The 26999-nt window shown below is 39.9% G+C and overlaps 1 protein-coding gene across 4 annotated transcripts in view; it reads left to right on the forward strand.

Annotated features, from left to right (window-relative positions):
• Positions 1-26999, forward strand: part of SLC24A4 (solute carrier family 24 member 4) — a 97979-nt gene that overhangs the window by 54071 nt on the left and 16909 nt on the right. For 3 of the 4 annotated variants that reach the window (XM_054067239.1, XM_054067240.1, XM_054067237.1), the window contains exons 3-12: positions 869-948; positions 1860-1934; positions 3954-4038; positions 5802-5905; positions 6568-6642; positions 7633-7658; positions 8330-8383; positions 9430-9572; positions 14391-14560; positions 16541-16685. In XM_054067239.1, the coding sequence (XP_053923214.1) occupies positions 869-948; positions 1860-1934; positions 3954-4038; positions 5802-5905; positions 6568-6642; positions 7633-7658; positions 8330-8383; positions 9430-9572; positions 14391-14560; positions 16541-16685 (957 nt within the window). The remainder of the gene's footprint in view (positions 1-868; positions 949-1859; positions 1935-3953; positions 4039-5801; positions 5906-6567; positions 6643-7632; positions 7659-8329; positions 8384-9429; positions 9573-14390; positions 14561-16540; positions 16686-26999) is intronic. The other variant, XM_054067238.1, reaches the window with a different exon arrangement.

Here is a 26999-nt window from a genome sequence, read left to right on the forward strand (position 1 = left end):
TGATGATATATTCCCTCTATTTCCTTCCCTGAGTTTCAGTATATTACGGGAAGTTTGTAAGAATCTTCTGAAGCTTATCTTGTTGTCAACCTATATCTACAACTCCTTGTGGAAAAGAGCATCTGTTTCTAAATCATAATTTAATGACTTCAGTGCATTTGGATCCCACTGTCTGCAATGGTTTTCACCCTTAAACTCCCCAGACTCCTTTCTGAGACACCGTAGATCTCTATCCCTGCCCGTCTTATCAGTCTGGATGGTTTTTATCTCATATTTCTTCAGGCTTTTGATTTACTTTTTGTCTTTGTCTCCACCATCTGGATTCATTTTTTCACTTTAACTGAGCTCCACACAACTTCACTGTCACCCAGAAATAACCTCAGAATTCATGTCTTTGTATATGCCTATTATCTACCTACCATTACTCTTTCATTCCTTCTCTCACCAGATTTGGATAGTAGGCATTCTGGAGGAAGTATTCGGAATCACTTTAATCCTTGTGAAATGATTCGGAAGACAGTGGAGCCCTATAAAAGTTTGTAGTTAAGAACCTGATGGAAGGTTACAACCATTGTATAATTTTTCAGGCAAGACACACTTAAAGCTAAGAATATTATTTCAGGATGAATTTTTGTGCCTGTACCTATCACTTTGGAGGTATATTTAAAGGAGACACAGAGGACATGATAGTAAAAATAAGACATTAAGAGTGTGAAACTTGTGGAGGTTGGTTTGCATCACTGATATGGTCATAAATAATAACACCTAAGTATCACTTCTCTGTTTTTTTCTGCGAAGCATCTATATTTTTCTGTCTTCTGTTTATAGATGCTGCAATTTTTTTCTAAAAAAATGTGTATTTCTCTTTCAGCCATTAATGAATTTCCTGAAGATATATTTACAAATAAAGAACGGCAGCAAGGAGGAGTTCTGCTTCATATCATTGCTGTAAGTTTTCCTCTACTGTGCTTCATTTTGTTTTCCTTTTATTTGGCTTGCAAGATGCTTATTGTCTTAGTAGCCTTTCCAAATAGAGCTCTATATCTATCAAAACGTTTCTAATATGTTTATTTCCATATTTCTAGGAAGTATATATGGTTACAAATGCTCACAAGGCAGCATCTTGGGGATGCAGTTTAGTGGTGGACTTGGTAGTGTTAGGTTAACAGTTCAACTTGATCCTAAGGGTCTTTTCCAACGTAAATGATTCTACAATTTATTTAAGAAAATATTGCAAGTCTGAATTTGCAGTGCCTATGTATTTGTCCTCTTGGAGATAAAACCCCAGCTGCTTGGATCATAGACTTGTATTTATTTTTATAAATAGGCCCACTACATGAGTGCAGCACATAAAGCCACGTAAGACAGTGGGAGAATCACATTTTTACTAGGAACTAGGATCCTTCCTGGGGATTTGGTGCAGCAAGGCATGCTCAGAGTCTCCTTATTTCCAGGAGTGATTATTTCTTGAGTATTGTTAATAAACATGGTGTTATTTTCCATGTAATTACTTGGTTGATAATTAATGGAAAATATAGATGGTGACTATGTAACTTTGTAAGCTATTGCTTACTCATTTACTTTACTCTCTATGAAGTCTGTTGCGACATCCTGTTATGTCAGACTGTGGTACCTTTCATATTCTACGATCTGGCAAACATACTTGTTCTAAATTCAGTCTTGCATTCAAGAATCTGTTCTTATGCCATAAATTGATCAGCAGAGAGGGGGTTGTTTGGAATTGAATAAAAAATGAAGCTATGTATTTCTGTTAGTCTGAATAAATAGAGCATTGCTTTCTTTCTTGTTTTCATGTACAGGAAAAATCTAAAGTATTTCCTGAATTTATTTCTTTACAGGCTCTTTATATGTTCTATGCTTTGGCTATAGTATGTGATGACTTCTTTGTTCCATCCCTAGAGAAAATTTGTGAGGTATGTTGAAGAACTTTATTCCTCTTCTGGAAATTTATTTAGAGAATATTATAGAACAAAATATTTTGTGTCTTTGTTTGGAGTTCATTCGTGTCAACTTTTTGGCTCTGATCCTTTTCAAAGTTTGTGAGCTTTCCATCAAAATGGCCTGGGCACATTGTTCCACCTGGCCACTCTCAAGGAGAAAAAATGAAAGATTTAATGACATCAGATGGGAAAACCCACTTCTAAATACCTAAAGCATGTAGCTAGGATAGCTATGGCATATGAATGAGTTGGGTTTATTATTGTACTCCTAGTTTTAAAAGTCACTTGTGAAAAGAAATTATACATAGATGAGTTAAGGTGTTGCCTATATGAATGTTATTGCATATCTGCCACTGTATCAGCAAGGAGAAAGAAAGCGCATGCAGTCTTAGCATAAAGCGGAGAAAAAGGAGAATGCATGAGAAAAGTATCTATCTTGGTTTGATATGGAAGGAGAATATATATTTTATATGCAAAAATTAGTAAATAAATGTAATTCCTTTGTTAAGGAGACTTTGCAAAGTTACATGCTGTATTCTAATTAAATGAGCTGATCTGAACAGGGTAGAATTTATACTTGGCATGTAAGTGTTGTGTTAGGTAGCTTTGAACTATTTCAAAATCAAAACAGAACAAAAAATCAGATTTTAATTCCATTTTGAGGGCAAAATGAATATCTCATGTCCTTTGCTTTTTGACAAAAATATGTGTGGCCGTTTTCTGAAAATATCCTGTAGCTACTTAAAAAGTCTATTTGCTGTGGATATATGTACTAAATTCCTATTAATGTTACTCAGAGCTATGTATTTACATTTATCAATAGAAAAACAAACAGAAGAATGATGCATAATAATAAAATACTCAATAGAGATCTTTTCTTTCCCTTTTCAGATGTTCTGTCTTCAGCATGCACCTTATATACCAAATTTAAGTTGCACCAGTTGGGTTGTACCAATTAAGTTGTCACTTATCCTTCAAAAAATCTTTGCCTCATCTCATGTTCTGCTAAATATTAAAAGAGCTAAGAAGAATTTCCATAGCACACTTAGGTTTGAGCTCCTGCAACAGTATAACTGGTAATAGACCAAGTAGTACAGTAAAGGCTTATGTTTGTTTTGTCAGGTTCTAAAGGATGCCATTTTCATCAGCTCAGCATGTTGTGTACAGTCTGAAAAATACGTCATTTCTGTACTGGTCTTGTTGTCACTAATAACTTTTCTATCTTATGAAGTAAAACGAGGTACTAAAGATGTCTAGAAACTCTAAAAAAGGCAAAAGCTCCTCCATAAAACGTTCCTTATAGTTCAAGGGAAAGCTCTTTAGACAATATTAAATGCACGTAGCCCACTTCTTGAGCTGCACATTTTTACTGGTCTGTTATCTGTATCCTATTAGAGCTTAAAAGACATCGTGTCATAAAAGTAGAAGTTTCTACAGTGCACAGTCCTCTCTGTGTCTAATTGGACTAATTTTTTTTTGTGTCAGCGGACTCACTTTGGTTTAACACAGTTGTAAAGTGAAGCCTGAATCAGGCCTGCTGTTTTTAAGTTTTATTCACTTTAGTCATATTTTTCTCTTATGGATTTTTATTTTCAAATTTTAGAAACCTGAAGAATTGCTCTTATTTCTTTAATGGTTGTGTGTAGAGTTTCAAAAGTAAATTAATGAAAACAATTTGAGATGTTTACAGTCTTTTTGAATATACAGAGATGCTTTTCTCTAATCAGCTACATGTAAGCTACAATTGACTATTCAGTTAATTATGAATACGTAATTTTATTTGCCACTTCACTGAATTAGGGTTTAAACATCTTACTTGCCCAAAGTATATTTGCTTTCTCAGAAGGCAGTGTCTAATTTTGTATCATAGTTACTGTTCATCTTTTAACAGCACTGTGGCCTGAAAATGAAGAGCTTCTGTCTTTGCAGCTGTAGAACTGTGCAAAGTAAATGCAGTGGCAGTGCTGAAATTACCAATGGCTTTTCTTCCAGAAACTACATTTGAGTGAAGATGTTGCTGGCGCCACATTCATGGCAGCAGGGAGCTCCACTCCAGAACTCTTTGCATCTGTTATAGGTATGAGCCCACACACTAACTTTTATGAGATCTGTTGTTAAAAATCAGCAGCAGATGAAGCAGAGGTATCCAAAAGTGCTGCCATTCTTCTGCCAATTTATAATCGGCAATTGCAGCTGTCAGCTAGTTGGTGGTTCATGGTATAATTAACTACTCGAAATATCTCATGAAACTGTGAATCTCCTCTCAAAACACAGAGAGGAATGGCTGGTTCTGAACATAGGAAGTAAAAGAAGAGATTTATTGCAGTTCCCTGAGAGAGAATTTGATGCCTCTTTGGCTTCTTTCTTCACAGATAAAGGGAATTAATTTTAGCAAGCAAGTAGGAGAACAGGGAACATGGGAAAAGAACAAATTAATATATAGATTAGTGAGATCTCTGAAAGACAGAAGGACGTGGTGTACATTACTTAGAGAATTATTTGAAGTAATGTCTGAAATATTAAAGATTAGTGGTATAGAGAGGAGGTCTGTGTCTTCCCTGTGCTGAGAGCTCCGGAGCTGGATGCAGTACTCCAGGTGGATTCTCACCAGAGTGGAGCAGAGGGGCAGAATCACCTCCCTTGTCCTGCTGGCCATGCTTCTTTTGATACAACCCAGAGTATGGTTGGCCTCTTGGGCTGTGAACGCACATTGCTGAGTTGTGTCCGGCTTCTCATCCACCAGTACCCCGAAGTCTTTCTCTGTAGGGCTGCCCTTGATCCCTTTATCCTCTAGCCTGTATTGATGCTGGGGCTTGCCCTGACCCAGATGCAAGACCTTGTACTTGGCCTTGTTGAACCTCAGGTGGTTTGCACGGTCCTACTGCTCGAATTTATCCAGATCCCTCTGGATGGCATCCCATCTAACAGCATGGTGGCTTAAATTTGATAAATCTGTCTTTACTAAAGCTTTAGTAGACTTTCTGTTACTATCCCAACTGACATTTTTACAGACCTTAGGGAAATACAGTCTAAAGCAAAAAAATATAGCCTCACATCAAACTTAATGAAAAGCAGTCAGTGTAAGCCTTTTAGGCTTCCTTTAGCGAAAGTATTACAGTATAAATAGATACAACTCTGTAGTGCATTCACATTATCTTTAGTGCATTCTCAGTGCTGAAGATTACATTAGATAATCTCTGGATGTGCACTGCAGCCATTAATTTTTGTCATTCTGATGCAATTATGTTATATAGGTATCTGAGGCATAGGTGGGTTCAGTACTAAGGGGAATCTGAAAGTTGCTACTAGAACAAGTCAAGTCTGAATCCTGGTTCTCTGTTTGAGTCAGAAGGCACACATTACTGCATCCAAAGTGGCTACCGGTTCTTTGAGGGAAGAAGCTCTTAGTCCCATGACATATTGCAATGAAGAACACAGTAAATATTAAATACCTGGGAGAAAGGTTTCTGTGCTTTCTTATACCATTTGAAATAAATTCCATGCTCCTGGTGTGACTAGAGATTTTTTTCGTTGGAGTGGATTACTGCACTGCTAACGACCAAGCTGTGAAATACAGTACTTACTGTTGAACTAACTAGCTAAAAAATCATTTTATTTTACTAAAAATAGATATGTAGAGATGTTAAGCCAAAAGTTAAGAGCTACTAGTTAGACCAAAATCACAAAATATTCCACAGAGAAGTGAGCATTTATTATGGAACATGTTTTGATTAAACTTTCAAACAGTCTTTTTTTTCAGGTAGTACATGTTCAAAGTAATGTCTTGTTACCTAAAAGGAAATTACAGAGGTAATGATGCATGTTTTGCTTCCTTTGCAGGTGTATTTATCACTCATGGAGATGTAGGAGTAGGAACCATTGTTGGTTCAGCAGTTTTCAACATCCTCTGTATTGTTGGTGTCTGTGGATTGTTTGCAGGACAGGTTAGTAAGATATTTATCTTTATGGAGTTTAATGCTTACAATTTAGGAGTTTCCAAGAACAAATATTGAAAAAAAAGGGGTATTAGTCAAAACCAAAACTGAACTGGCATTGTGAAAAATGTCAAATGTTGGAAAGAATTTACGAATGATTTACAAATAGCATATGTGTCCAAAAAGTTCAGCCATAGTTTCAGTTCTCTGAAAATGTAGCATAGAGAGGAGACTGGTTCCTCTTCATGCAATACTGTCTTCCATGTCAACAGTGGCGTCTGGTACTGATGGTGATCAAAGAGTCTAGGACACATTTGCTCCATCTACTCTGTAGATGGTTAGACTGTGTATCATATTTTTTCAGGTGTTAAATTCAATATATCCTCAAATATAATGGAGTGGGGACCATTGGCTTGCTGTGGTACAATGAATTGTACTTCACAACTGAAACTATGACCAGTAATTAGTAAGAAATGTATCTCATTAATGAAAGCTGTATGATTCTTATACTGATGGGTATTATAGATCCATTGTCTACCAGACTAATATATATCCCCGAATCATTGGTAATGATAATTCTGTTCACACACCTGAGTGATTGCACGATAGAGGCCTTTGTTTTGTCTTTAAAATTGCATATTTTTGTTGGCTGAAGGTGTGATATTTTACAGGTGGTTTGTCTCACCCAGTGGGCTGTCTTCCGGGATTCTGTGTACTACACGATATCTGTGATTGTACTTATTGTTGTAAGTAATTCTGTTACCAATTAATGTATTTAGTTGCTTTAATTTTTGGAGGACCAGTCTGCAAACCATTGATATACACTGGTAAACACTTATTTTCCTAGCTTGTTCTAGTGATGTCTGGAAGTGAGGGCCTCACCTCCACAATAAGGTCCAAATATGAAAACTTATTACAGCCCACAGAATGTGTGTCCATCTATGTCCAGTCACTTTGTACCTTCAGTCTGTAAAGTTCTGCAGGTCAGCAGGCTGCTGTTACACAGGGCAGTTAGCTCTCTCTTCTGACTGAGGGGACTGCTTGGTGTGGAGATGAAAAATTTTGAGCCACACCTCTATTTTATATAGGAAAGGTGGCTGTTTCTTCCTTCTACACAGTAAATTTCACAGATTGTGGGTAACTTTTCCTAAATAAAGCACACATGAGATATGGCTTTGTTCATCTATAGCAATGTGCTAGTTCCTGTATGCATGCATTTACTGTGTCTGATGACAAGGAGAGGAAGAATCCACTTTGGTTTTTTTCTAATAAATATATCTCACTAACTGCCCATTTTTTTACAGGAGTTCCATAGCGTGGAGTAAAGTGTGTATAATGGCTTGGCCTAAGAGCACAAGTAAAATAACTACCTTTTCTAAAACTTGTCTAGCTGGTAAAAGGAATCAGAGCTAGGTCTCTTCAGAAAAAGTGACTTCGCTGTCATTTACTCATGATAGCTTGTGGGTACACATGTGCGCATCTGTCTGTCTATCTTTCACATGCTTCCACTGTTTAACTAAATGGCATTAATGATCAAGGAGAGGGATCCAAGCCTTGTTCGCAAGGTTTGTGTTTTGTGAGAGGGCACAATCCATACAGTGAAATTTCTAGTTGGAAAGGATCAAAATTTGAGTAGTTTCTGGCTAGATGTGACTTTATGAAATAAATTTGACTGCTTTTCAAGATAGATCAGAGAAAAGGACTATTTAATTGTTTCCTTTTTTCCCTTCTTCTAGTTCATATATGATGAGAAAATAGAATGGTAAGTGGTGTAAATTATTCCCATATTTTCCATGAGCCTGATCTGTAGATAGTGTTGTGATGCACTTAGCTTTCACTCATGTACACTGGGCGTATGAGCTGGATCTGACACATAGGAAATCATATGTGTTTTCTTTGGTTATATTTTTTATGATGATTAGGGAAAACTAGATTTAAGAACCTGAAAACAATAATGGAATAAGTAGGCTATATATAAAGCCCAATGATTCATGTGTACAGAGAAGGTAACCAGAGTTCTACTGCTCTAATTCTGGTTGTTAACATTTACGGGGGTGCTACCTGTCCCAAAGAACAGTCCAAGGTGGGTTCCTAGTGGAAGATAGGCATCTTCTTAAAGAGGCCTCTCAGAATGCCTGGCCTGTATTTCAGCAGTGACATGGCAAAAGACCTTAGCATTGTGATCCTCACAGGGTAGCTATGGTTTCAGTCTGCATAGCATATTTCTGAAATATATGCATTACATTTTATTTGCATGCTAATTGGAACTTGAGAGTCTGTTTCCCCCCATTCTACTGAGACACCATCCAATCTTAATTATGTGAACCCTCTGTACACAAATGTGACTTGTACTAGATAGTTACTCCAACATAAAACTTGTAAAGCATACAGCTGTTTGAATGGCCTTTTAACACTCTTTTTTGTCTCTTTGAGGTGGGAAAGCCTTGTACTCATCATTATGTATTCATTCTACATACTTATCATGAAGTGAGTGCTTTTTTCTTCCATATGCCCTTTAGGTATTAACTGACCATCATTCTTTTGGGGTGATTTTGTCCCTGGCCTTCCTGCTGAAGGCAGTATTTCTGTGTAAGATCCCTTGCTTTTTTATGTTTAATCAGTTTCACTCGAGATTTGTGCTCAGTCAACAGCAAATATTTTCATGCATCGTCTACCTAGTGCACTGAAGTAAAGTAGCTTTCAGAAACAGATGGGAGAACATGTCATTTAGATAGATGAAAAAGTCCAACGGGTACTCTGGTCTGTAAGCACACTGTGTGTCAGCTATTACACGTGTTTTGTCACTTCCGGACAACAAAGTCAAGGAACATTAGACAGACTGCTAAGCATGTATTGATCTCCAGACCATCTCATACCAGACTGTATAGCAACATCCTTCTTCTGTAGTGTCACTGCCTCTGACAGGAGAATCAGAGGTCTGACTATTAATGCAAGGATCTGTAAGTCTACCCTTCTACTGCAAGTTGCTTAGACTTATCCCTTGGTACCTTCTCCTCGCAGATGACCCTTTTTGGAACTTCAGCCTCTCTTTTCTCCTACATCAGGTCTTAACAGAGTTCATTGAGAGCCCACTTGGATCCTATTCTAGTGCTAAAATAGATGAATTCTTTCTTTAGAAGGGTATGGCCATCAGTCCCTGAAGTACTCAAGCACGTGTTATGGGGAACATGATACTGAAAGAAAGTGAGGTGAATTGTGAACTGATGCAGGAGGAAAGAAGCAATTGTATAGCAAATGTCCTGGCTCCAAAATCAGCAGCTCCAGCGTTTTGCCTGCACTAAGTCTGTTCTAGTGCCTTTTAGCAGTTTACTATATCTCACAAGATAGGCCCTTGCCTTCCTAACAGCTTGCCACTGAATTGAACAGTCCTTTCTCTTAACTTCTTATGAGTTGTCTGAGAACATCCATTTAGGCTTTACTGTTTGCCTGCGTAAGTTGTTCTCCGACGCTTAAAAGTTTTATGAGGAAATGCGACAGTCCAACCTTTTCAGACTTTTCCTTTGCACTTCCAGGTACAATGTGAGGATGCAAAACTTCTTCACCCTTAAAAGCAAGAATGTTGGAAATGGCGACACAGTCAACAATGAGCTGGAAGATGGTAATAAATGTTATGCCTCTAATTATGATGACCCATCCATTCCATTACTATGGAAAGGTAAGGCTGAGCAGACAGGACTTGGAAAAAGAGTGGTTCACAGAATATCCTTTTTATTTCTTTAATGCAGATCAAAACAGTGTTATTATTCAATCATAAGCAGAAATTCGTATTGAATTGACTTGACAATTCAGCAGTCAGACTGCCAGATAAAAAAAGCACAGTAATTTTTTTTTTTTAATATTCTAAAAAGAAGCTGCTTTGCACATTGGCAATTTTTTCCCCTTTTGTCTCCTGTTCAGTGATGAACTGTGAAAGAAATACTTTTTTTTTTTGCCAGGAAGAAGGTAATTTTCACTTTAAAAAGTTAGTCTGGAACTAGAAGCTGACACTTGGGTGTTAAAGGCAAGGACATGGGCAGATCAGTGGGAAAGAAGAGATTACATGTTGAGCTCAGGTCCTTAGAAGAGTGGCTTTCCCATGGCTGGATATCTCTGCATACATTGCCAATATGTAAAATTGAGAAATGGTGGTTCTTTGCTGCCTGTGTCTTTGTCATAAAGGGAAAGAAGGTGATACCCAGATTCTGGCCGTACCAGAAGGTAAGCGAACATACCTGGGTATTTTTGGCTTTTTTGTAAGCCTGGTTTTAACATTGTCTTATCCCTCCTCTCTTCACGTCCTTCATTTCTCTGTCGCACAAAATTATTCCTGCCTTCAAAGTATGAACAGTGTAATTTAGTGAGTTCTTGGGCTACAAGCGAGGTCTCCTTGCTTTGTTTTTTTGCAGACATCTCCCATTCTAGGAGACTGAACTCAGCAGCAGTGTAGGTAGCATTTGGAAAGGTCTTTGTGTAATAACAGGTAGTGGCAAAGGTGAATTTAGAGCAGACTTAGAGAACCCCAATTTTCTGCTTTTAGTGTTTAGACTGGGATCTCTTCAAGATAGATACTGTCACTTACTACAGGTTTATGCAATGACAGCACACTGGTGCTCTGGTCTCTGATATGGTGTTTAAACAATAGTTTAATAGGGATTTAAAATTATGTCTCGTAGGACGTTGTAGCGTATGTAAATGAAGATGATGAAATACTTTGATCTCATTTTACAATGATTTTTTGTGGGCATTGACTATGATACAGTGAAGTCTGTCACCTGTGGAGATATGTACACACAAGATTCAGAGAGTGCTTCCTAGGGCAGTTGTTACTTATGTATTCGAGTGGGGACACTGGAAAAGGGTGATCTAGTCAAAGAACACAGATATTACTGGGTTTTACTTCTGAGGCATTTGTTGAGTTCTGATATCATCTCCCTGCATGCTCTCCTCTAACCACTGTGAGGTAAAGGGATGATTGCACAGAGTGGTTGCTTGTCCACCTGTTTCCTTTTCAGGAAATATGGAGATTATTTAATGCTCATGAATAACATGCAGAAATTTTAGGAAAAGGAACAAGAAAGCTAATAAACACCGGGACTCATGAGAATGGTGTGTTGACTAGCAACCAGCCACAACAGATTTCTTCTCAAATTTCACTCAAAGATGCACTGAGACTGTGGTTTCAGTCTGATTCCCTTTGTCTTCCCCAGCACCCATTACATGTACATGTACGTTACATGTACATGTACAGCACCCATTACAAGTACATGCTGCGCTTGAAGGACCATTGTTGGACGTGTGAGAGTATAGATGTTATCACAGGCAAACCTAGCTGGGATGAGAGAAGACACAAAGAAAGATTAAGGAGGTGACAGGGTTTGGAGTGAGCAGTGAGAGAGGAGGATGGTAATGTAAGCCTCACTGCTTTGTAGATGGGTGCTTCACATGTTGTGAAGCTGTCCTGGAAAACCCATCACATGGCTGCCTGTTATGTCAAAATATGCCAGGACCTGTCAGTGACTTGCTATTAGTTGACACTTGGCTGGCTTCACAGGCTGAGCTGTGCCTTCCCCAGCAGCAGCTTACAGAAACAGGAACACAGCTAGTAGCAGAGAGAGAACTAGATCTGGCTTCTGCCTTCCCTCAAGCTTGTAGTTAGCAAGTTTCAGGATACACCAAAAAATCTGCTTTGGCTTCACCAATGTACAGGTATAACCTTAACCTAATTTTCCACAAGAGAAAAGTCTGATTACTTTTCAAAAAAGAACAGTTGCTTTGGGGAGGAACCATCTTCCTACAAGGTTGGTTATTCTGTTGCTTGAGGTGCAGATAAAAGGCAGGCTCACATGCTTGTAGGTTTTATTACTTCCAAGAGGTCCAGTAGTACAATAGAAAAGCCTCCATTACTCAAGTTTCAGAGAGAAAAAGGAGAGCTTCTCACCATAAGATAAATTCAGTTTCAAGGGTGAGTTCTACACACACCAGTAAAGGTGAAATATTTGTACTTTGTGAATAATACTCCTATTTTAAAGTACAAGTGTGGTTCAGTGCCTTTGGCTTTCAGTATGTTGACCCAATTTTCCACCTGGTGGCATGGTTCGATTCCTGTCTAAACCAAGAAACACTTGGAAAAAGCAGGTCTCTGCTTTCAGGTCTCTGAAACTGTGATGTAGATAAGTGAGGGGACTGATCAGGAGTCAGCTAAAGTCAGCGAGAAGCTTTCTGTTGATTTTTGACCAGGTTGAGTGATGACCCTTTGTGGTGAGCAGAAAGTTTAGGTAGTTTGTAAAAAGGAAAAGCCGTTCTCAGAAGATACTTTTCTAAGGAGTATCATAAGCCACAAGCTAAAAAATGCTTTTTTCTGTCTCACATTTGTGATAACCACTTTTGCAATTTTTAGGTGGAGCCTTTACCATATGGGGCCAAGGTACATACATTTTGGGTTATAGGGAGTCAGGCTGAAGAGCTGTTATGAAAATACAAGAACAGTGAGCTGCAGTAGGTCAAAACAGCTGCAGTTACTTATGTATGTATTTATAGCGAAGTTTATAGTAAGGAATTTTTTCATGGTATTTCATCAAAGCTGAGTATATTTGGTCACTGTCTCCGTAGTGCTTTAAGAGTTCCAGAGCAACTATGATGCTTCCGTGTTTTTTATGACACTGTAAGATAAAGAAGCATTTTTCAGACTTCACTGAAGAAACTTGCTTGAGAGCAGTTAATCTGATGACACTGTTAAAAAGATACCTGTCCTTTTTGCCTTACCGGTATTGCTGTCAAACATTTCTTTTTCTTCGTCTATCTAAAGTAAATGTTAAGCTACTGTGGTTGAGTCCTCTTCTGTGAGGACTAGTGTCTAGGAAGCTGGTCTGGCTATATGTTCCATCACTGAAAAGCTGCTATGCTCTAACTGTGAGAGTCTTTTGAATGGATGTGCTCCTTTGTTGCATCATCAGTTGCAGTACTCAGCAAAATTAATTTGTTTCAGGTGTTTGGGCGGAGGGAGGATAATTGTTCCTTTAAGTTTACAAAATGCAAAATTATTACTAGTTCTATTGTCCATTAGAAAAGATAAGCTGCAAGACAGGTCTGCAGAGTGGATTCGTTGAGTAGGGCGTATTTCTTTGTGAAACCAAAGATCTCTTTATGATACCCCAGGTGACCTCAGTGTACTCATTGAAGACTCATTTTAGTGGAAGAAAGCAAGACACTCAAATGCTAATGGGTAAAAGATACAGCTGTTTACTGTTAATTTACAGGCTTTCTTGGTTTTTCTTGTTGAATGATGATGGAAGGATATTTTTCTTCAACTTCAGATATGTTAGAAGGTGCTTGAGAGAGCAAAACCTTTTTTACACGATGTGATTTACGTGCATGGATGGATCCAGTCTTCTTCCTGGAAAAAAAAAAAATGTTTCAACCCTGTATCAGAGCAAAAAAAAAAAAGACCTATATAGGATTTCTCTGTTTTTAGAACTTGTCTGTTTTAATTCCATTGTTTGAGTTGAATGTTTTCTTAGATTTCCTTTCCTTCCTGACTTGAACCATGCACTAATTATCTTTCACTTCTACCTCTTAAAATCTCTTCTTCTTCCTAATGTAAGTAACTTAATACAGAAGGGGAGTGGGAGGGTGAAGCCAAGCTAAGCAAAGCAGAAACAAAGCAGCAAATAATTTTGTTGGGTTTTTTCCCCCATACACATTATTACATGTAGTAATTAATATTTATTACAGTCATATGCATATTACCTGCTCTGCTTTCTAACCCCACATGGGTATGTCTCCTGTCTGCTGAGCCTTGCTCTGCTTGCTCTATGTAGTCTGCAGTATTTGTGAGAATATTGGTTTGTTGTTGAGCTCTGAAAGTTCTTGCCTGTACTTGTGTTGACTCCCAATATAATTTTGTCTCTCTGTTTGTGTTCTTAACACAGTAGAACAAAATTCTTAATGTTGGTATAAGTTCTTTTGTATTAACCAAGGCTTACTTATAGCATACATTTCTCAACAATTGTTGTTTTTCATAATTTCAAATCTTGTCACATTAGAAATAGTCATAATATTCTGTGAAGATATCCGAAAGGAATGTGCACAACATTAGGGACTTATGGATTTTCAGCGCCTTGATCCAATGGGATACCTTTAGAGGTTTCAGGAGTAGTGTCTACACTGCCACACTGCAAGTGCTCTTAGTGGAGAAGGCTTTTCTTTGCATAAGGAGAGAAAATTGGTACTGCACCATGGCTGGGCAAAACTGCTCCCATCTGAGAGTCGGTTGGTGACTGCAGAGTGAAATCCCTTTTCAGCATGTTATCTAAACAAATTGCACAGCTGATGAGCAGATTCACCAGGCTACAGAAATATTACCGGAGGGTCACTCATAAATTCAAGCATTCAGAGGAATATTACTCCCCACCTGTGCCTGAAAAGAATGGCTCTGAAGGATGGCAAGCATGGTAAGGTCAATTCTACAACTAACTCTGTCCATTGTGATCATTAGTGAAGGGGATGCAGCAGTATGGCAAAAACAGTGTTGTGATGGTGGATGAGATCATCTGCTCCAGTCCCCCCAAATACCGTTTTCCTGAAGCTGGACTGCGGATTATGATTACAAATAAGTTTGGACCACGCACCAGAATGCGGATGGCAAGCCGACTTATCATTAATGAGGTAGGTTTGTTAAGGAATCAATAAATAACTATGAGGCAGAGGGATTACCAAAGAGCTGTGCTCATAGCGATTCTGGAATTCAGATTCTTCCATGTTTCTAGAGATGGGCTAAGCTATGTCTTTCTGTAGCAACTGTGTCACAGCAGATTTGAAGGTTGATTCCCAACTGGGGAATATGCCTATCTTAATGGGAGGACAGTCATCAAGGAGAGACTCCCTTATCTCCTTGCCTGAAGGTGTTTATCTCTGTGTGTGTGCATGTAGACATTTGGATTTTATCTGCAGCAGCAGAGTTAGTTTTGATCATTACAAAGTTTGTCAGGCTGAGAAAAGATAATCGGCAGAGCAACCAAGAATCTGTAAGAACTGCTCTTTTATTAGCAGCGTATCAGGATCACATGAGATATTTGCCGATGTTCTTAGTCTTCAATGTAGTCCTTAGCTCAAAATGAAAATGGATCAAAATATTTTCATTAGGAGAATTTACTCCATACAGTTTCAGTTAACTCATACTCTGTATATTCTCACCACCATGTATTGCTTGTTTCATACTCTGTAGCTGAAGTGATGGAACTGGCTAAGTGATGCTGTTCTGAGCGTATATGTAGTACTTGGGGTGAAATCTTTGGCCTGCCAACCTTGGCTTCTGTGAAGGCAGGATTTTATCATTTACTCCCTACAATGTCAAACATGAGAAGTTTTTATTCTGGCAAATAAATTAATTTCAGTAGTGTAGTAAATTCAAGCTTTAGCAAATTCGTAGAATTTGAGCATCCTAAGACAGTTTGGGTGTCTACCTGGCATTGCGAATACCCCAGTGAAGGACAGCAGCACTTATTTATAACAGAAGCCCAATTTAACAGTAAAATAATGAAGTGTTTATTAAGAAATCAGCTTGGTGGCATACAGTCAAGATCAGAAGGTCAGAGCATCAGTTGACTCTGTAACAAAGTTCTGCTTGGAAGGCATTTCATCGATTAGAAAAAACATCTCTTTCTTAATGGATATGTGCACAGAGCTGATACTTGCTAGTTCATTATCTGCGAAAAGCATCCTCTAAGCCAGCACATTTTGGATCTATATTCTCCTGTGTTCTCACTGCCAAAGTTTTGTAAAGTATATGAGTTTTTGCAGAAGATATGAGTTTTCTCTACTTTCAGTTGCAGTGTGCTAATAAAAGTTCCAGCATTTTTTGGCACATTGTGCAGTTACTTTGCCTTTCAAGGCATTTCAGAGCACTTTTTAGGAAACTGCAACTGTTTGTCATGAAAAAGAACACTTATTGACCGTGCATTATCTCATCTAACAAATTAAAAATATTTCTTTTTTTTAATGAAAGTAGGAAATCACTGTTGCACCTTGCATTCTCCGGTGTATTAATGAGTATATATACTGATGTTCAAAACCTATCCCTGTAACTGTGGTACTATGTTTTGGCACTGTAGTAGTCTCATACATGTCTGCAGAGCCAGTCATGAGCTTTGTGAAAGTACATACTTGGACAAGGGCAGTAAGAATTAGTCTTGCTTTTGAAATAGTAACTAGGACCTTTACATTTATGTCAAGGAACAGGGATGCAAAGGAGGGAGATGAGTTGGACCTGAGTAGGAGACATCTTGGGTAATGAGTCATTCACAAGCTAACTCTAATAATGCAGAAATTTCTTGAGTGTTGCCACTAGATTATGGTGATATTGCTGGTTTGAGTGGGAGCTGTCGAGTGGAAAGTGCTTCAGAATAACCACGCTCTTTAAAACATGGTGTGGAAGAATAGATATGACAACTTTCTCCATCGTATATTGAAAGACTTCTGCCAGTATTATTGAAGTGGATGGTCAACACTGGCCTGATGAAAACAGGGAGGCCATAGACAAATTTGTTGCTGACTAGAAGGAAGGCTCTGTGGTGAAACATCATGACTCACATGACTGGGACTGAACAGACAGATGTAACAAAGTCATTTGTCTTTGACACTGTGCAGCGTCAGCGGTTAATCCAGTCTGCCAATGGCTCAGGCAAACTACTTCAGAATGGGAGACATGGGAACATTGAAAATGGGAACATCCCTGTGGTGAACCAAGAGGAGGAAAATGAACAGGACAACCTATCTCCCTTTTCGGTGCCAGGTAAGCCTAACATTCTAGGAGTTTGAAGTAAGGAAACAGAAGATAATTAAAATGCCAAACACTGCATTGTAAGAAAAGACGGCATATGTGGGGACAGAGGAGGAAGGGGATTCATTTGATGGTCTGAAGGCTGGATTTGACAACAAAACTGGGCTGGACGCCACATGGCTAAACGCAAATCTTACGGAAGTGTTTTCCAGCCATCATTCACAGTAATGGTAGAAGTGTTGGTTTGCCAGAGGGGAGGTGGAGGGAAAGCAATGAGGCAGGTTTATATTAAAAAACATGTCAGACCAACTGGATGAGTACTGAACTGCTAGTAATTTTGACGTCAGCAGTTAATAATGGTGTGTTGGCGATCATTAGGCCAGAGGCATCTAAGTGTATAAATATATAATGACTTGATTTAGTGACTGTAAGGGAGGCTTCTTGAATGAAGAGGAAGAAAGGTTTAGGGATATAAAGAGTGTTTAATACCTTTGACAGTGTTGAAAATCTTAGAATAGCAATATATAATAATATTCGCCTTCTGAATTTTTTGGAAGCTCTGTTGTGAACGGCTATACAAAACCAACCTTTCTTTGTTGGTGCCCTTTGCACATTGCAGATTGACTCTCCCCCAGATGCCTTGAAGATTAGACAGCAGAGATTAGACCACTCCTCACAGACATGTAGTCAGTAGTCATCTGTCACACAGTTACTATTTAACACCAATATTACTTGGCAGAAATTAATGTCACATGCAGTGAAAAAGAATAAGTTTCCATGTTGTAAGCGATTCAGAGATCCTTTTACTTCAGTTGCTATCATTTTAAAGAGATGTTTGTGACCAAACAAATATTGAGGCATACTATGTGAAGACCAGATAAAACCGTGTGTTCACATGTGTTACTGTACTGTGTGCTCTTACAGGAGCTTCTTGCAGTCAGCAGTTTTGGATTTTCAGCGTGGTTGAAGAATGGAAACAAACTGATTCACTGAAGATAGACCCATTACATGGGTTCCTGATAGTCAAAGAGATAATGAAGAAACTGTTTCTATTATATGGTGAAATAAGTGGATCCAAGTCAGCAGTATGCTTGTGCACATGAACGTGTTGCTAATGATAACAAAGCCAACAATTATAACATTAACAGTAATAAACTACTTCTAAAGAACAAAAATGTCTCCCCAAACCATCTTAAAAATGCAGGATTCAATGCATGTGTTGCAAACATTTTTTAACTGAGTTATTTTTAGCAAGTTTTTGGATTCAAGTGTTAATTAGGGCAGTGTAATCATGCAGTTCTTAATGTTCCAGGACAGTGCATAAATCTTAACATGTTGCAAACATTACCTGGAGAACAAATTGTCATATTTGGATTTGTTCAAGACTCAGACAATTTCTTTGAGTGAAAAACAGATGTTGGACTAGAGCTTCCTAGGTGTGTGGCAATCACAATAGATGAACTTTGAACCAAGGAGAGTGCCTTTGGCCTTTTTTAAATGCAGTTTTTCTGCATATTTGAGAAAGTATTTAAAGACAATCGAGGTATAACAGGCCAAAATGAAACTACTGATGATACAGTTCATACTGGAATGGAGCAAAAGTTCAACATGAAGTCAAAGAGTTTGTGTAAAAATGGTAAAGCGATTGTTAAAAATCCTCATTGTTATCTTCAGATTTTGTTATTCCTCTGTTGTCTGGAGATTGTTATCTATTGGTTGGATTGTCATTGCTCAAATCACGTGTTGTGGGGGAGAATTCTTTTATTTTTGCTTTCAAAAGTATCACTTTAATAACTATGGAGAAAATGTAAGGAACCTGCATCATGCTTTGTTGTTGTTTAAGTACTGTGACACAATCAGTAGCCTAAAAAAACCCCTGACATTTAAGAGTGGCTTTAGGGAAAAGGTATTTTCCCAGAATCCCCTCTGCTTTTCTTTTGATATATTTTGAGGCCAGGAATAAGGCACATACATTTTCTAAAGATCAGAAGTTCATGTATTCTTTCAGCACTATAAAGAGCTCCATGAAGAATAGGCTTTCGTTTTCCAATAGGACTTTCCAAGTCAATTGCAGTGTGCCAAGTAGAAAATTCACTCCAGTATGTCAAGAGCTGCAGCAGAAATGGCTATGAATTGACCCAAACTTTTTTTTTTTCTGCTGTTCTGTAGTCACCTTTTTAAGCCTAGTTTGGGGCTTGAATTTCCTCCTTCAAATTGTATATTCTGGATCCTTTCACAAGTACAAGTGTTTCCTGAAACAGAAGTAAAGGTAATTGAAGTTTAAAGCACTACGCCATCTGCAAGTGATTCCCAGTAATTGCTCGCCATCTATAAATTTTGCTTATTGTTCTTTTTTATCTGCTATTAATGGAAATGCTTAAAATAAATGTAGGGCTTTTGGCACACAGATATACAGAAAAAAAATTGCCACGAATACAGTTTAAAACTGCATCATCCAGCCTAGTTCCCAATTATCAAAACATTCAGAGAGATTCACTCCATCTTGAAACAGGAGGCAACATGTAGTTTTTATCGAAACTACCTATGGTATGATACAAACCAGCCTTTGCCTTTGGTTTCTGTGTGGAAAGAAGCATTCTCTTTTAAAAGAGGAATTTTTTCACTGATGTAACTGTTCAGCCATGATGCTTATTTTCCAAGAGAAAAGCTCATTTGAGGCTTTACAAGTTGGTTAGAGTTCTTTGGAAACAGGAATAAAACTTTACCAGAAAACCCCAAACATATAAACATAGAAAAGATGACCCTGAGAACTACTGACCTGTCAGCCTCACCTCTGTGCCTGGGAAGATCATGGAACAGATCCTCCTAGAAGCTATTCTGAAGCACATGGAGGACAGGGAGGTGATTAATGGCAGCGAGCATGGCTTCACCAGGGGCAAGTCCTGTGTGACCAACTTAGTGGCTTTCTATGATGGGGTAACTGCAGCAGCAGACATGGGTAAACCAACAGATGTGACCTGTCTGGACTTCTGTAAAGCCTTTGACACAGTTCCCCACAAATAGCCTTCTCTCTAAATTGGAGAGATATGGTTTTGATGGGTGGATGGTGAGGTGGATAAGAAGCTGGTTGGATGGTCGTATTCAACGAGGAGTGGTCAATGGCTCAAAGTCCAGATGGAGACCTGTGACAAGTGGTGTCCCTCAGGGGTCCATACTAGGACTGGTGCTGTTCAATATCTTTATCAATGATATTGACAGTGAGATTGAGTGCACCCTCAGCAAGTTTGCAGATGACGCCAAGCTGACTGGTGTAGTTGCCACTACAGAAGGACAGGATGTCATCCAGAGGGACCTGGACAGACTGGAGAAGTGGGCCTGTGAGAACCTCATGAGGTCCAACAAGGCCAAGTGTAAGGTCCTACACCTGGGTTGGGGCAATCGCCATTTTTAGTACACAATGGGGGATGACGTGACTGAGAGCTGCCCTGCAGAGAAGGACTTGGGGGTGCTGGTCAATGCACGCAGCATGGGCAATAAGAAGGAGGAGCTGGAAGCTGTTGTAGGGCAAGGTGACTACAGTGTCGTTGCCATCACAGAAACGTGGTGGGATGACTCATATAACTGGAGTACAGCTATGGGGGGCTATAAACTCTTCAGGCGGGACAGGAAGGGTAGAAAAGGAGGCGGGGTAGCCCTCTATGTTAAAGAGTGCTTTGATACCCTTGAGCTGGATTACAGTGAGGAAGGAACTGAGTGCCTATGGGTTAAAATCAGAGGAACCTACAAGAAGGCAGACATTGTGATGGGAGTCTGCTACAGCTCACCCAACCAAGAAGAAGCAGCTGATGAGCTCTTCTATAAACAGCTGGGGATAGTCTCTAGATCTCTACCTCTTGTCCTCGTGGGCGACTTCAATCTTCTGGATATCTGCTGGGAGTACAATACAGCAGAAAGGAAGCAGTCTAGGAGGTTCCTGGAGTGCGTGGAAGACAACTTCCTCACACAACTGGTTAGTGAACCAACAAGGGAGGATGCCCTCCTTGACCTGCTTTTTGTGAATAGAGGAGGTCTTGTGGGGGATGTGATGGTTGGAGAACGCCTGGTTGAGCAGGGAGATCTTGAGATGCATCAAAAAGAAGAAGAAGGTCTATGAGCTTTGGAGGAAGGGGCAGGCATCTTGGGTGGACTACAGGGAGGAAGTGAGATCATGCAGGGAAAAAATCAGGAGGTCTAAGGCCCAACTAGGAATCAAATTGGCTAAGTCTGTGAAAGATAATAAAAAACCTTTCTACAAATACATCAACAAGAAAAGGAGGACTAGGGAGAATATTCAGTCCCTATTGGATGCAGAAGGAACAATAGTGACGGGATAAGGACAAGGCTGAGGTACTTAATGCCTTCTTTGCCTCAGTCTTTAATAGCAAAGAAAGTTGTTCCCCCTGTGTACAAACCCAGGAGTTAGAGGAGCAGAATGAGGCTCCCATGATCCAAGAGGAGGCGGTTAGAGACTTGCTTGCCCAGCTAGACACCCATAAGTCTATGGGGCCGGATGGGATCCACCCAAGAGTATTGAAGGAGCTGGCGGATGTCCTTTCCAAACCCCTTTCCATCATCTTCCAGCGGTCCTGGATGACTGGGGAAGTTCCACTAGACTGGAGGCTGGCTGATGTTGTGCCCATCTACAAGAAGGGTTGCAGGGAGGATCCGGGGAACTACAGGCCAGTCAGTCTGACCTCAGTGCCGGGGAAAGTCATGGAACAGGTGATCTTGAGTGCTATCATGAAACACATGCAAGAGAACCGGGTGATCAGGTCCAGTCAGCATGGGTTTATGAGAGGCAGATCTTGCCAAACTAACCCAATTGCCTTCTATGACAAAATGACCCGACTACTGGATGGGGGAAAGGCTGTGGATGTAGTCTTCTTGGACTTCAGTAAAGCCTTTGACACAGTTTATCACAGCATTCTGCTTCAGAAACTGTCTGCCTCTGGCCTGGACAGGCGCACACTCTTCTGGGTTGAAAACCGGTTTTATGGCTGGGCCCAGAGAGTGGTGGTAAATGGAGTTAACTCCAGCTGGAGGCCAGTCACAAGTGGGGTTCCTCAGGGCTCGGTACTGGGCCCAGCTCTGTTCAAAGTCTTTATAAATGACCTGGATGAAGGCATTGAGTGCACCCTCAGCAAGTTTGCAGATGACACTAAGCTGGGAGGAAGTGTGGATCTGCTGGAGGGTAGGGAGGCTCTGCAAAGGGACCTGAACTGGCTGGACCGCTGGGCTGAGACCAATGGGATGAGGTTTAACAAGGCCAAATGCCGTGTCCTGCATTTGGGGCACAACAACCCTATGCAGTGCTACAGACTGGGGGAAGAGTGGGTGGAGAGCTGCATGGAGGAGAAGGACCTGGGGGTAATAGTTGACAGCCCACTGAACATGAGCCAACAGTGTGCCCAGGTGGCCAAGAAGGCCAGTGGCATCTTGGCTTGTATCAGAAACGGTGTGACCAGCAGGACCAGGTTCTCCCTTTGTACTCAGCACTGGTGAGACCGCACCTTGAGTACTGTGTTCAGTTCTGGGCTCCTCACCACAAAAATTATGTTGAGGCTCTGGAGCGTGTCCAGAGAAGAGCGACGAAACTGGTGAGGGGGCTGGAGAACCAAGTCTTATGAGGAGCGGCTGAGAGAGCTGGGGTAGTTTAGCCTGGAGAAGAGGAGGCTGAGGGGAGACCTTATTACTCTCTACAACTACCTGAAAGGAGGTTGTGGAGAGGAGGGAGCTGGCCTCTTCTCCCAAGTGACAGAGGACAGGACAAGGGGGAATGGCCTCAAGCTCCGCCAAGGGAGGTTCAGGCTGGATATCAGAAAAAAATTCTTCCCAGAAAGAGTCATCGGGCACTGGAACAGGCTACCCAGGGAGGTGGTCGAGTCACCTTCCCTGGAGGTGTTTAAGGAAAGCGTTTATGAAGTGCTTAGGGACATGGTTTAAGGGAGTGTTAGGAGTGGTTGGACTCGATGATCCAGTGGGTCCTTTCCAACCTGGTGATTCTATGATTCTATGTTCCAGCAATGTGCACTTGCAGCCCAGAAGGCCAACCATATCCTGGGCTGCATCAAAAGCAGCGTGGCCAGCAGTTCGAGGGAGGTGATTCTGCTCCTCTATTCCTCTCTTGTGAGACCTCATCTGGAATAATGTGTCCAATTCTGGAATCCTCAATGTAAGAAGGACACGGAGCTGTTGGAACGGGTCCAGAGGTGGGCTACAAAGATGATCGGAGGGCTGGAGCACCTTCCCTGTGAGGACAGGCTGAGAGAGTTGGGCTTGTTCAGCCTATAGAAGGGAAGGCTCAGAGGAGATCTTATAGCGACCTTCCAGTACCTGAGGGGGGCCTACAAGAAAGCTGGAGAGGGGCTATTGCTAAAGGCTTGTGGGGATAGGACCAGGGGAAACGGGTGTAAACTGGAGAGGGGCAGATTTAGACTGGGCATAAGGAAGAATTTCTTCACTACGAGAGTGCTGAGGCACTGGCACAGGTTGCCAAGGGAGGTTGTGGATGCACCATCCCTGGAGGTGTCCAAAGCCAGTTTGGATGGGGCCTTGGGCAGCCTGGTCTAGTGGGATGTCCCTGCCCATGGCAGGGGGGTTGGAACTGGATGATCTTTAAGGTCCCTTCCAACCCAAACTGTTCTAGGATTCTATTCTATGATTCTATATGAAAGTAAAGCAGGATGAAACTGGGCAGGCATATGTTGACAACAAAAAGATGTGTAAAAGCTGCTACATAGCTTAGTAGCCTTTTAGGGCCCAGACTCAGAAAAGCATTTTTGAGCAGCTCTTAATGGATGCTTAAATCTCATTCACTGTCACATGTTCAGGATCCTTTGAAATACTCAGTGTTCTCAGCTGCTGCTGGTTTCACAGAAATGACAAACTCCTCCTCTTACAGGATTGGACCATAGATGCTTTATATAAGTAAGTCATGATGGTGTTAGCTAAAATAGGAATAATAATTCCCAAACATAAACTGAGACGGCAATAAAGGAGATTAGCAGTCCTACCCATACAAATACAATGTAGGATAGAAGAAAAATGAATTAACAATATCTACTGAAAACAAAAAAAAAAAATTTGTGCTTGGTCAAACCAAATGTTTGTCTCGCCTGATATTCTGACTCCAACTATAACTTTATGAAGGAGGCTGAAAAAGAATGAGACAGGACAAATTGACCTTCAGTTATTTTCGGTTCAAGGGACTTCCTGGACTGGGTATAATGTCTGAGTGTTTTAAAATCAATCCTTAATGTATTTATTCTTCATTAACCTGTCTAGTTATCATTAAATCTTTGCAAACATTAAGCACCCATAACAACCTTTGGGGAGGAGTTTCATGGTTGTGTAAAGAACTATCTCCTTTTACTTGCTTTGAACCTGGCTCCTACTAGCTTCCTTGGTGGTCGTCTTTTCTTGGAAAACACAGTGAACAAAGCAAGTACCATGTACTGTACTTAGACATGTAGGATGCTGTAGCATTTTGTTATATCCTCTCTGGGGCTGTTTGTCCTCGAGGTTGAGCTAGAGGCAAGAAAGAATTCCATGTGGAAATCTGTAGTTTCTGTCTGCAAACACTGATGCAGACGTCTTCTAGCTTCTCTGCAACACCCCTCTCTTTTCTCAATGCTTCTTCGTGCTTTTATTATCAGCGAACTCAGCAGACTTCTTGCACCTTATGTATTCGAAGTAAGATTTATTGTGAATTTTGTTTCTTCTTTCTAGTTGTTCCTCAGACTCTCTTTTTGGTCTGCTTTATGGTACTTTTGCTTAAGTTTGGAAAACATGACTTAAGAGGCTGTGTTAGGAAGTAGAACCAACTCCTGTTGCTTCTTTGATGTTGTAAGAAGTTCTTCCAAGAACGTAGTTGGGAGCAGAACCTAACCTATAGTATTCTGAAATGTTTTTTTGGAAGAGCTTCCTCTTGCCACTGCCTGTGTAATGGCGCATCTACTTTAGAATTTTGTTTCAGAACACAGGTGTGCTTCTGAGTCACATCTCACTATACTGCACTTTGATTTGCATTATGTTCTTGGAGCTCATGAACCAGATTCCTGTTGTAGAAAACTAAACTGGAAAACGTGCTCCAGAAGAGCAGCAGGTGTGCTTTACCTTGGAGGAGGATATACAGGATAAATTGGAAAAGAAGCGGGTAAGGATTTAATTTAGTAACTCATCACTTCACTCTGAAAGGGCAAAGAGGGACTTGAGAGTCTGTAAATCCCATTTCTCCTTTAAAGTTGATAAAGCAGACAACAAGGTTAAAACAGAAAATAAACCCTGCCAAAATCCATCCAAGTCAAAGAAGGTATAGGGAGTGCCTCTGCTCAATTACAATTTATTTTAATGTTGTCCTCTGTAAAACTATAGTAACTGAGTAAAGCTTGTTCCTGCATACTGAAGCAAATTCTTTTTTCTGGACCAGTTCCCATTGTAACAAAAATGTGTCTTTAAGAGGAAATTATTGGCATAAATGTGAATATGCAAAGTGTGGTAAAGGTACAGGCTGAAAATAGAAATCTGAATTGTTTTGGACAGATGTCATGATCTGGGGTTTGGAATTTATGCTTTGGAAAATGGAACTTCCGAGAAAAGTGGCAGTAGTTTGGAAAATAGTCTGTTTTGGATGAGGATGAGAAGTAAAACCTTGGTATTTTCCACAGAAAAAAAAAAATTATTTCCAAAGCTGTGTTGCAGAAGAATTGCAATAAGAATGTTTTAATATGTCAGCTGCCCACTTGGAAGGGTGGCAAAGGCTGTGCCTTCCTGGACACCCTTTTACACACTGCACAGCCTCTCTTTAGTGTGGTAACACAGAGTCTTCTGACTCCCCAGTTCCCAGGGAAAGTTTCAGAGCTGAAATCAATAAGGATTTTCCAAGAAGGTGGAGAGGCAGCTGCCATGTTATATTTCCTAGCAGCAAATATGAAAAACATTTTCTCAGTTTTTTGTTTTTTTTTTTTTATTTTGCAGTAAAGGCCTTTTTCAGTGGAAAATAATTCTAATGGAAAATTCATAGTGGATCTAGTTTGTTATACCTCTTTCAGTTATTTCTGTGTTGAGTTTCATACATGGGACAAAAATTTATATTCCTGTTGTGTTTTGGATACTGCACATGCTCAGAAATTAAGCTCTCAGGCTGGCTAATTTACATCTGTTGGAGTTTTCGAGTCAGTCTCAACTCTGAACAACAGCATTTTCTAGCAGAAATTTACTTTATCTGTATTATTGCAGAACTCCCAGTGTGGAGGCACGTATGTTACTGTTAACACGTTTTCAGGTCGAGATTTGAATTACAATATTGCTAACGATATGTGGGTGTAAATCTATCTTTGTAAATATAAAGTCAAATTAGGTCCAAGGGGACAGGTGATTTAAAAATCACTTTTCACTGGGGGAAAAACTGTTGTGGGGAGGGAGTTTGGTTTGTGTTTTGTTTGTTTGTGGGTTTGTTTTAAATGAAAGATGGTAGAGACATTTACAAAGATAAAAAAGGAATTTCAGAATTATAAAGTGGAGCACCAAAAAAATCATCAGCAATAATCTTTGTAGGCTAGCCTGGACAAGCCATATTATTCTTCTAAGTTTACCAATGTCAAAAGCAAAATGCCAGAAAAATAGAAATCAGTAGTAAATTCCAGGAAGCCTTTCTCATTTTGCAGAGAGAATTAGAGTAAACGTTTACCATTTTTCAAGTTACCTTGAATTAGAGATTTGTATGAATTCATACTAAAACAGTTATGAAAATCTCGTCTGTCAGTTAGATTCATGCTTTGCCAGGGTGTTTGTATCTTTTTTTAGGTCAGCTAGCTACTAACTGCCTTGCGTAAGGAGATGGTTTTCTCACGTGCAAAGGTTCAGTCGTGTTCTGAAGTAACTAATGTGTGGTGCAGTGGTCTGTGCTTGACTGCCACACTTTTAAAGGGAAGGCTAAGTGAAAAAGCTATTAAGTTTAACCAACTACAGTAACTTGGATAGAACTCCTGATGGTGTAATTGCAGGCTCTGGTCTGTCTAAACTCAGCAATAGTGCTTTCTGTGCAGCTTATTGATTAGGAAATGTAGACTCTCTGCACTGTATGTGTTTGGAAGTTCTGTTTCAGACTAGCTCTGACTTGGTCCATGGATTAAATGCCCATTATTTTTTTGAGAATCTTTAAGTTTGTGCCTATGATTCAGCTTTATACCAGGGGAATCTCATTGGTGTGATGCAAGGCTCCTCCATGTTGTGAACTAAAATACAGTGAATTGCAAACCAAAATATATTAAATGGGGACAGTCAGGATATTTACGTCAAGGGTACACTCCTGATCCAAATGAAAAC

Source organism: Cuculus canorus, chromosome 5, assembly GCF_017976375.1.
Source record: "Cuculus canorus isolate bCucCan1 chromosome 5, bCucCan1.pri, whole genome shotgun sequence".
Classification (NCBI taxonomy): domain Eukaryota; kingdom Metazoa; phylum Chordata; class Aves; order Cuculiformes; family Cuculidae; genus Cuculus; species Cuculus canorus.